General features: G+C 38.9%; 1 protein-coding gene across 4 annotated transcripts; it reads right to left on the bottom strand.

The window, feature by feature from the left end:
• Positions 1 to 928: 928 nt before the first annotated feature.
• Positions 929 to 8,391, bottom strand: SIX2 (SIX homeobox 2). 4 transcript variants are annotated; one of them, XM_075267008.1, is made up of 2 exons: positions 7,567 to 8,391; positions 929 to 2,086 (listed from the first exon to the last, which is right to left on the bottom strand). In XM_075267008.1, exons 1-2 carry the CDS (start codon positions 8,130 to 8,132, stop codon positions 1,783 to 1,785), a joined length of 870 nt encoding a protein of 289 aa, XP_075123109.1. In that variant the 5' UTR covers positions 8,133 to 8,391; the 3' UTR covers positions 929 to 1,782. The 4 variants fall into 4 exon arrangements, with proteins under 4 accessions (XP_075123109.1, XP_075123111.1, XP_075123110.1 ...); XM_075267010.1 differs by having other exon boundaries at positions 929 to 2,056; XM_075267009.1 differs by having other exon boundaries at positions 7,573 to 8,391.
• Positions 8,392 to 11,983: the final 3,592 nt, after the last annotated feature.

Raw genomic sequence — 11,983 nt, 5'->3', positions numbered from 1 at the left:
TGAAAATATAAAATCCGGCGCTAATGTGTCGCTATACATTGCGCACGTCGCAGGATTAGGCTGTAGTCGGCCGCAGATAATTATCTGACAACCCGATTATTCTCTCTTCATGGTAAATAGGGAGGCTGAGCTACATATAGAAATGCTGTCGGGCTGACAAGGGATTGATCTGTCACCTGTGCGTGCGATATTGTCGCAGCGCAATTCTGGCGCAGAGCTGGAATCACAGCCGCATATTGTTAGATCTGATCGTGCAGCCAGATTGTCTACAAGGAAAAGAAGATCTTATGTCCTTACTATTGTGAAAGGAAAACTGATAATACTTGAAACATTACCCGACAAAATCTCTGAATCGTGATGGTTGCTCAAGACGTACAGAGATCTGTGAGCTGTATATCCCTGAACTCTCAGCATGCTGGGGGTTGTAGTCCCACCTTAGGTGAAGAGATACAGCCTGCAGACTATTGCACTGGGCGGTAGTTAGGAAAATCGGGCAAAGGAGAAGTGTAACAAGTTTTCATTTTGCAAATTGGCTAAAGGAAATAATTCTGTAAAATATACAAAGAATAAAAGCTTAATTTGAAATATATATATAAATATTATATAAAATGTGTGGGGTATATATGTATAATTATTTCATATATATATATATATATATATATATATATATATATATATATCAAATTTATTTTGATTTAATTTTAATTATTATTATATTAATTATTATTTATTATTTAATTTTTTTATATCATATATTGTTGTAAAATCGCTATTTTGTGTCCATTTTTCGGTCCCTGCCCCTTTTATATTTATATATAAAATAAATCCCAATAGATATGAAATCACAGACAAATATCAAACCACAAGTAATATTTTCAATACTCCTATTTTATTATAAAATAAAAGCAGGGATAACTCCGAATGATTTTATTCACATATTATATATAGAAACATAAAATAATAATAATAATATGCCAACTGACCTGATCCAAAGCATAAGGGGGCAGATAATGTCATTTGGAGGGGTATTGGAAAGTGCTTTGATGGGGCAAAAGAGTAGCAGCAGGTCCTGGCACAAGGTCTGATTAAATACCCTGGATGATGACCTTGCTGTATACAGGACACCTGCACTATATACTGAGTTTATATGAAAAAGTGAAATGTCCAAGGAGCTTCCTAGAGAGGCGCCTGGATCAGTTCTGCTCCTGTAAACTGGTTTCTGTGGATTCGATGATCTGGACATTTTGGACACATTTTGTAGTTATGTGACTTGTAGAATGTAATGGTGGAGTTTAGGCAAGGTGGGCATTGGGAAGGTCACATGGAGGTGGAGCTGATGCCTTCTTCATTACCCTTCTCTATAGACCACAGGACCAACCAAAAGTCAATATCCTCGTAATGCTCAGATGATAAGGCTGTGACCATCTTAGGAGCCCAGGTCCACCACATAAGATGACATCAGGATGGGTAAAGTGTGATGGTGCAAAGAACCTGCTCCTGGCATAGAGATGGCAGAAACCCTGAGGGTGACTTTAACATAAAGTACCTGGGGCTTGATGACACCTCACTATTGGAGCTACATGGAGGAGCAGTGGGGTCGTTGTGACTTGGACTCAGCTAATGTCATGTTGGAAGGTTAGGCAGAGAGAGGTGAAGGTCACCTGGAGTGGTGTCGGTGCCCATTACTGTACCTTTTCTCCACAGATGGCCGACCATGGTGTCATTAACAGAGTCACTATCCACCTTGTAGCCTGTAGAATCTTACAGAAAGCTGTATCAGTCTTAAGAACCAAGGTCCACCAAGTTAGATGACATTGGGTTAAGGATTGAGTCTTGCAAAGTGTGGTGGTGCATGGTGTCTGCGCCCGGTACTGGGATGGCGCTGGGGCCCTGAGGGTGACCCATTCCATGAAGTGCCTGGAGGCCGGGGTTGGAGCTGAGCAGCAGAGCTGGACTGGGCGAGGTGTGGTCTGGTGTGCCTGATGGCGTTTTGTCGTCGTCTGAACTTCCTAGGACTGTCTTCCCACCGTTCATCGAAGAGGACAAAGCGTTGTGACTGTTGGAATTGGAGTTTTCGTTATTCTCCCTTAAAGATAACAGATATTCACACATATAAATCATGAAGAAGTGTGTGGTCAGCATCTGCACAGCCCACTGCTACCTAATCTATCTATCTATCTATCTATCTATCTATCTATCTATCTATCTGTCTGTCTGTCTGTCTGTCTGTCTGTCTGTCTGTCTGTCAGTCTGTCTGTCTGTCTGTCTATCTATCTATCTATCTATCTATCTATCTATCTCCTATCTATCTATCTATCTATCTATCTATCTATCTATCTATCTCCTATCTATCTATTTATCTATCTATCTCCTATCTATCTATCTATCTATCTATCTATCTATCTATCTCCTATCTATCTATCTATCTATCTATCTATCTATCTATCTATCTATCTATCTATCTGTCTGTCTCGGTCGATCTGTCTTCATTACAATCCTTATACTAGCAGCATGCCATCAAACATTATAAATCACTGCATATGAATTCTGACTCCTGTAGAACTTTAAGTATCAGTATAACATACAAAATGTTCTACAGACCAGAAAAGAAGTTTATGTTTCTCATTACATGCATGTATCTATATTATCTATCTATCTATCTATCTATCTATCTATCTATCTATCTATCTATCTATCATCTATCTATCTATCTATCTATCTATCTATCTATCTATCTATCTATCCAGCTAGCTATCGTGTTTTCTTTCTTTCTTTCTTTCTTTCTTTCTTTCTTTCTTTCTTTCTTTCTTTCTTTCTTTCTTTCTTTCTTTCTTTCTTTCTTTCTTTTTCTTTCTTTCTTTCTTTCTTTCTTTCTTTCTTTCTTTCTTTCTTTCTTTCTTTCTTTCTTTCTTTCTCTCTCAGATCTATCTTTGTAAAGTCTATCTATCTATTTATTCACACTCACTTCCTATACACACGATGGCACAGCATGTGAATATATATAGGTCGGGTGCACATGTATATATATCTGTATGGTTACACACACATACCCTATACATACAGATATAATGGCAGAATCTTCCTCACTATTCTACATGTCACCAAGAGTTTATTTTTAGTCCATTAATCCCGTTCCTTTTGCTTTTATACAAATGTTCCTGTTTCTTCCAGGGCAGAAAACCCAGAGAGATTAACCCTTCCCAAACCAGAGAGAAACCTACACAGTGCTATTTCCTATAACGTGTCCTATCTATCTATCTATCTATCTATCTATCTATCTATCTATCTATCTATCTCATTTCTATCTATCTATCTATCTCCTATCTATCTATCTATCTATCTATCTATCTATCTCCTATCTATCTATCTATCTATCTATCTATCTATCTCCTATCTATCTATCTATCTATCTCCTATCTATCTATCTATCTATCTATCTATCTATCTATCTATCTATCTATCTATCTATCTATCTATCTCCTGTCTATCTATCTATCTCATTTCTATCTATCTATCTCCTATCTATCTATCTATCTATCTATCTATCTATCTATCTATCTATCTCCTATCTATCTATCTATCTATCTATCTATCTATCTATCTATCTATCTATCTATCTATCTATCTATCTCCTGTCTATCTATCTATCTCATTTCTATCTATCTATCTCCTATCTATCTATCTATCTATCTATCTATCTATCTATCTCCTATCAATCTATCTATCTATCTATCTATCTATCTATCTATCTATCCATCAATCCTATAGTATTATAAATTACACTGTAACAGACCAGATTACTTACAGTAAAGGGATCCTTGTGATCTGGGATTTACTGGATTTGTTTGGATGAGGTTACTAAAGTTTTCTCATATTCTACCTAACAATTATTATTGGCCACTATAGGCCACAGGAGTGTCATGTATACTATTGTATATTTATATTTGTATGTATACATACACACACACACACACACACACACACGTATAGATATGGTATATATTGATGACCTGTTAATGAAGAGTCTCTCATTATTACAATTTTCCACTAATTATTTTACAGAGGGTTACGTTTATACTATCTGCACCTTGTATGGTCTCCTATGGCTTTCTAGTATATAGAAACTACAACTCCTGGGATACACTGACAGCTGAATGCTGGGGGTTGCAGTTATTTAACAGCTGGATTCTATTGCTTGTGGTTTCTGGATGCTGAGAGTTGTAGTTTCATAAAATCTGCATACAAGTTATAGTTTATCAACAGCTGGATGCTAAGAGTTGTAGTATCTGGTAGAGAGAGATTGGAGTTGTAGTATCTGGTAGAGAGAGATAGGAGTTGTAGTATTGCAGCAACTGAATACTGTAAAATTGTAGTTTGCAACAGCTGAGAGGACACACGTTACAAAGCGCGCACACACACACACACACACACACACACACACACACACACACACACACACACACTATATATATATATATATATATATATATATATATATATATATTGTTAGATTAAAGCCACATCTCAGCTCAGATGATAATACTAAATATCTGTTTCAGTCTTTGTGATTATTATTTAGTGTTGTAGTTTTATCTTTTGTTGCTTTTCCATTAGAATACAAATATTTGGATAACTCTGATACTTTACTTTGTGTCTATAATAAGTAGTTTCTATGATTCTATTACTACAATATAACATATAAGATCACTGGTCAGGAGATGTCACTGATTTTTATTCTTTCCCCTCTGATCGCTTTATATTTACTACTCACATTTCTGATCAGTTCACAAGCGGTGGGATATTTTCTTATATTTTCCCCACTATGTGCATTTTTAGTATATTTCTAGTCCTATTATTATTATTTATTAACAAGCACAGAATAGACAAGTTCATAGAAGAGATACAAGAGACAGCAGTGTCAGAGCCGATGTTACTCTAGTTCTAACGATACAAATCCGGTAAATATGAATTCTCTCTATAAATCCTATTACTATGAGAATGGAGATTACAATCTGTTATATAGAGAGATACAATGTAACGACCCCGCAGTGTGAACAAGCTGCTGGAAATGTACATGAGCGATAAAGGAACCTGCACCATCGGGGATAATAGTATAAAATAAGGATAGAAATGAAGTTATAAATAAGGATGATATTGTACTAAAGAAAGGACTGGAGATGAGGCAAAACTGCTGATATTACTATGTGCATGGTCAGATCTGTATGACACAATGCTGAGGATTTTATTCGCCGGATGAGATGTCAATTATTCCTGGTCAGTTTTTATGTAATACGATTAATATTGTACTAATGTATGTGTGTATGATGTCTGTAATGATATATATATATATATGTCCAAAGCAGATTTATTCTAAGTGCATCATGTTATTGTAGTAATTTAATGTATCAAATCTAATACATTCATGTGAATAGGATAAAACCTATAACATCTCTCCCTGTATATATTTATATATTAATTTTAGGTTTCATAATAATATTATTTTTATTTATTTATTTTTATTTATTTAGAGTCACATAAGTATTCACACAGGGTTATCTATCTATCTATCTATCTATCTATCTATCTATCTATCTATCTATCTATCTCCTATCTATCTATCTATCTATCTATCTATCTATCTATCTATCTCCTATCTATCTATCTATCTCCTATCTATCTATCTATCTATCTATCTATCTATCTATCTATCTATCATCTATCTATCTATCTATCTATCTATCTATCTATCTATCTATCTCCTATCCATGTATTGGGTCACATATACAAGAGGAATACACTTATATTTCTTGTGTCACACATAAAGGGTTAATCTTATTTTGGGTCATATAAAATGTCATCTAGGGTCATATTTTGTAGGGAAAAAATGGACATAAAGGGATATATATATATTTGGAGGTACATGTAAATATATTTTAGTTTAATTTTAATTTACTGACACTTTAATTTTAGTGAAATTACTGAAATAGGTTTAGTAAAATTACTGATATATATATATATATATATATATATATATATATATATATATAACAGCAATCTATTTTGTAGATCTTATCTATTATTTTATTATGTAATATTTTCCTATATTATCATTAATAATCACTCTAATTCTAGACAATGACTGGCTGACAGAGGTGACAGATATTGTATCCTCACTACAGGCCTTGCAGTCACCACAGCAGTAAGAATATCCCCTGGATGTCTATGCAGCCCTGATATTAATCCTCATCTCTGTGGGCTGGGGCTTTAGTTGATTATGATAATGAGCATTTAATTATATGTTTGCTATCTGACCTGACACCAAGCAGTTCATGTCCATCATCATTACACATGTCAGGCTGGAGGAGTTGTGGTGTCTAATGAGGTGAGTGGGTCTGGGGGTGTCTGAGGGTGACAGGTAGACTCTATGTGTCACACTATATAATGGTGACAACTCTGTGACATGTTCTAGAGCTCCTGACACCTCCTTAAAGGGACACTAAACCGGATACACAAAACCTACAAACTGAAAACTAATATCAATCTGTAAGGAGATGTCTGATAGAATGTAACAAATATGTTGCAGTGATTTTATTCTATTTCCTATCTGAAATCCTTTACAATCAGTGGCTGATAACAGAGGACAAAATCCTGTAACATCAATCTCCAGGGATTCCCAGAACTGGAGAGATGTCATAGATTGCAGGGACTATGGGGCAGGTAGTGATTTTTCTGAATTTCCTTTCCTAAATCCTGCACTAAAAAATATTTAACAATCAGGATTTTCTCAGTGGCTGATAACAGGAAATAATAAATTGTAATATCAGTCAGGATATTGGAGGTGTTTGATATAATGTGATTTTTTGTATTATCTGCCCGAAATCCTCCACAAATAAGTAACTTTACAATTAGCATTGCCTCTGTCTGATAACAGGGAACAGAAGATTGTCTACAACTGCACTGAACCTAGGATAGGAACCTCTCCATATGAATCTAATCTGACCATATATATATATATATATATATATATATGTCCTGTGCAAAGGAATGGATAACTCATAGCAGAGGAACAATTATTTTGCGACAATTGTAGAATTTGTCAGATATTGTTTATATATATATATATATATATATATATATATATATATATATATATATATATATTTCTATGTATTTATTTAATTTTAATTATTTATCTTATTTATTTAATTTATATATTTAATTAGATTAATTGATGTATCTTTATTTATTTATTTATTTATTTGATTTTAATTATTTGATTTACCCCTCACTTTATATTTGACACCTCTTAAATTATATCCATTTACTCAAGAGACCTTTTTTTTAGTTGTAGGATTAAATCATAATAATCTAAGATTCGGATTCTGGATATAGCAGAGTCTATTCTTTCCATCAGTTTACATGTTATCTCACAAATGACACAGTCAGCTCTACTACATCTGACACAATCAGCTCTGCTACTTCTGTCTATGAAGTTGTGCTTTGGTGTGTGTGTCCCAGGCCATTAGTATATAGTATATAGATTATTAGAAGAGGGGCTGTACTTACTCGTACCTTTCCTTGGCCTCAGCTGCCCGGTCCCTTTGCCTCCTGTTTTTAAACCAGTTGCTGACTTGGGTTGTGGTCAGTCCAGTGGCCTCGGCCAGTTCCCTCTTTTCCCTGGGTGAGGGGTAAGGGTTATGTGCATACCACTCTCTCAAGACGCTCCTGCTTTTTTCCTTGAAGCAATAACTAGTTTCTTCTCCATCCCAGATAGACCTGGGTAGAGGGAACTTTCTGCGCACCCTGTATTTTCCCACTGCACCCAGGGGGCGCCCCCTGAGCTTCTCGGCCTCTATATAGTGAGCCTTCAGCCACAACTGCTGCAACTTTGGGTGGTTGTGAGGAGAGAACTGATGACTCTCCAGAATCTTATAGAGCTCCCTGAAGTTTCCCCGGTGGAAAGCCACCACAGCCTTGGCCTTGAGGACACTTTCATTCTTGTGGAGGTGCTCACAAGCTGGTAAGGACCATAGGAAGCGCCCCAGCCTCTCTATGTTGCCTCCTTGCTGGAGAACCTCACAAACACAGGCTACTTGCTCCTGGGTGAAGCCAAAAGTGGGCAGCATCGACATGGTCCCGTGATTGCCCCCAAGAACATCCAGATCCAGGGGGAGAAACTGCAGAAATGCCCAGGTCCAGTGCGCAAAGTGCGCTCAATCCAAGGCACCATCCATGGAGACAACTCTCCAAGAACTTTCTCTGCCCTTGGAAAACTTTTCGGGTCCTCAGTCCTCAGTGCGGGTCCTCAGTGTCCTCGGTGCGGGTCCTCAGTGTCCTCGGTGCGGGTCCTCAGTGTCCTCGGTGCGGGTCTTCAGCCTGGCTCGTGCAGATCCTGCAGCGCTGTAGTCTGCTCACCCGTCGTCGGGCTGCCTTTTTTTCTTAATAATATTATTCTAAACTGGCATGAAAAATGATTGTGAGCCCTGTGATTGGCTGGACACCCGACCCGGGGACTGCGAGGAGAAGACAACAGTTTTAGTCAAATTATTCGCCATGGTAACCCTGTCAATCACAGGAAACTCGATCTGCTTGGAGGAGGCTCCCTGGCTGCTTGCACGTTGCTTTCCTCCACTGAGAGGCAGCCTTGGAGCTGAAATATTAGGGGAACTCAAGTTTTTTCTTTGCTATGATTGATGCAGCATAAGCAGGGGGAGGGGGTGGTGTTGGGTTGGAGGGTGGGGGGCGCTGTAATCCTGTAATGTCAAGTCCATACAGCAGCAGCAGCAGCAGCTTCAGTCAGTGCTGGGGATGGTTCCCCCTAGTCAGGAGACACAGAAGTGACTGCAGACTGTGTAGCAACTAGAGAAAACTTCTGTTGGGACAGTCATGTCCTGTGCTGCAACTGTATGGTGGGGGAGGCAGAAGGGAAAACTTCTAGAAAGTGATAGAAATCCAGCTAGGAAGGAAAAGAAATCTGGGAAAATGTCTCAACCTTGTGATCTATTGCAGCAAAAACTTCTAGAACATATAAGAAAGTGATGCAACTAGAATGGAAGAGAAATCTGGGAAAATGTCTCAATGTCTTGACCTATTGGAGCAAATACTTCTAGAACATGTCAGATAGAAAGGAAATGTCTCAACCTTGAATCCTTCGGAAGCCAAAATTTCTAGAACATATTAGGAAGTAATGTAGCTAGAAAGGAAACATCAATCTGAGCAAATGTTTCAATCTTGCATTATATGGAAGCAAATAATTCTAGAACATGTTAGATAGAAATGCAACTAGAAAGGAAAGGAAGCTAGGAACTTTATGACCTATTGCAACAAATCTATACATATAGTTACATAGTAGATGAGGTTGGATGAAGACATCAGTCCATCAAGTCCAACTTATAACCCTACAATCTCTACAGTGTTGATCCAGGGGAAGACAAAAAACCCAATACTTCTAGAACATGTTAGAAAGTAATGTAGTGAGAAAGGAAAAGAAATCTGGAAAATGTCTGAACCTAGTATTCTATGGAAGCCAATAGTTCTAGAACATATTAGATAGAAATACAACTAGAAAGGAACATGAATCTGGGAAAATGTCTGAACCTTGTGACCTAAGGAAACCAATGTCTTGCTGATACTGGCAACAATGTTCCATGCCTGTGTCATGTAAGGACCAAAAATTCTAGAAAGATTGTGGTTTTTGTAAGGATTATGGGACTGATTTGTCATGAGGGGATTTTTAAAGCCACTTTCTTGACTTATTTTTTACAATTTTTTTTTTACAAATGTCTCCTGACGGTTCACAAATGGCAATTCTCTAGGCAGTTTTTTTCTATTTTCTATGCCAGGTTAGAACTGGAGCGTGTTTGCACAAAAATTTTGAGACTTTAAAAAAAAATCACAAGTCTAAAGTCAGGCTTAACCCTTTGTGCCCTGTAAACCTCCACCTGACAGCTTTGAAAATGGGCGCAACGGGCGCAGATCAGTATAAAAATGGCAGCGTGTTAATACATTTGGTTTAAGGTATAAAAAAATTTGTAAAAACCACAAAACAACCCCCCCGATTCTGGAGCAAGATGAATGATAGATCAGATATTAATATCATATACATATGTATCTTAGATGTATCCTATGTAGATTACATATACTATAAAAGTTGAAGGGGTTTTCAGGCTTAGTAGTTGATGACCAATACTCAGGATAAGTCGTCCACTTAAGATCAGCAGGGCCTAAGCACTGAGGACCGCCACCGATCAGCTGTTTGAAGAAACCGTAGTGTTCGGATAAGCGCTGCAACCTCTGCACAGAAGAGCATGGTGCACTTAGTGCTGTACATGTGTATAGTGGCTTTGCTTGGTATCGCAGCTCAGTCCCATTCACTTGAATGGGACTGAACTAAAAATAGGTCACCTAACCTAAGGGCAGGTCATCAATTAACTGTTTTCCTGCCTCATCATAGGAACAGAAGAATGTAAAGAACCTGTATATAGAATAAGAGACACTATAAGAGCCCGACAGTTCCCATTGACTATAATGGGGTCCATCAGGTATCCATTATGGTACCCAATATTGTGCCAGTGAATGGTGACAGCAGTCATTGGATCCTCACTACGTCCAGCCCAGAGGAATCAGGAGTTGCACTGCCAGAATGGAGCAATGGTGGTAGGTAAACATAACTTTTTTATTGTCCACCTTTTCTGGCTACCAACATCTGAATAGACATTTGGTATTGCCAAAGCAAGTAGGGTGGGTATGGTGGAGGTTGGGGGGAGAGTGTGGGTATGGTGGTTGTTCTATCTCTAGGTTGTGGGCGCTCAGTCTGTACCGGCTCAGGGTCTGTCTGTGCTTGGGGTGGCGTATTCTCTCCAGGTAGGTGGCCATGGTGTAGTCTCTTTGCAATGACTGGTACACGGTGAGTTTCTTGGAGTTATTTATTTAGTTTCTCCATTCTTTGATGTCCAGCTCTTTGCTGCTTTCTATGATTCCCTTTATTTGGGTCATGTTCAGGGCCTGTTGGGAGTTTTGGCTTGGCGGTTGGCTGTCGCTTGGTTGGAGGGCGCCGGGTTTGCTTGGGCTCTGTGGCTTAGCCATGCTTGGTGGTGGTAGGAATCATGGCTGCTGCCTTGAATGTGCACCTGGAATGCTAGCGCTCTTTTCTGTATGGTGAGCCATAGGGGGAGTCTGCCTATTTCCACCCAGCAGGCCATGTTGGTGGTGTTGCGATGGACAAGGAGCAGGTACTTACAGAACTGTAGATGGATGGTCTTTGTTGGTCTAGAATCCCACTTTGACTTTTGTGGGTAGGTGACCGGGCCCCAAACCTCACTGCTGTAGAGGAGAATCGGGGAGTTGATTGCATCGTATATCTTCATCCAGACCCTCACCGGTGGTTTGAGGTGGTCCAGCTGTCTTCTGATGGCGTAGAAGGTTCTGCAGGCTTTTGCTTTCAGGGTTTCTATTGCTGCTTTGAAGCTTCCTGATTGGCTGAGCTCCAGCCCCAGGTAGGTGTAGCTGCTATTTTTCTCCAGTGTGGAGCCATTTAATGTGAGGTGGGGGATGGAGGCTTTATTGTGGCCCTTCTTCTGGAATATCATGACTTTGATCTTCTTGTTGATGGGTAGGGCCCATGTGGTGCTAAATTTTTCTCGTACTGCTAGGCTGTCTTGGAGGTCTCTCTTGGTAGGGGGCAGGGGTAGGAGGTTGTCAGCATACAGCTGGAACTTCACTTCCCGGTTGTTCAGGGTGAGGCCTGGGGTTGATGAGGCCTCCAGGGCTGTAGCCAGTTCATTGATATAGATGTTGAAGAGCGTTGGGCTCAGGCTACAGCCTTGTCTGACCCCTCGGGCCTGTTGGAAGTATGCTGTCCTTTTCCCATTCACCTTCACACTGCACTGGTTTCCGGTGTAGGAGCTCTTGATGACGTCGTACGTTCTTCCTCCTATTCCACTCTCTAGGAGTTTCAGGAGCAGGCCTGGGTGCCATACTGAAT

The sequence above is a fragment of the Leptodactylus fuscus genome, chromosome 3 (genome assembly GCF_031893055.1).
Source record: "Leptodactylus fuscus isolate aLepFus1 chromosome 3, aLepFus1.hap2, whole genome shotgun sequence".
NCBI classification, from domain to species: domain Eukaryota; kingdom Metazoa; phylum Chordata; class Amphibia; order Anura; family Leptodactylidae; genus Leptodactylus; species Leptodactylus fuscus.
The sequence above is the reverse complement of the archived record's forward strand: the minus strand, read 5'-3'. Positions and strand labels throughout refer to the sequence as shown.

Bases quoted from the DNA above. Each gene is read 5' to 3' on its own strand.
- SIX2 (XM_075267008.1), bottom strand. From the start codon at position 8,132: ATGTCGATGCTGCCCACTTTTGGCTTCACCCAGGAGCAAGTAGCCTGT. The intron at 2,087-7,566 runs GTAAGTACAGCC...GTTATCTTTAAG, and splicing joins GAGGCCAAGGAAAGGTACGA to GGAGAATAACGAAAACTCCA.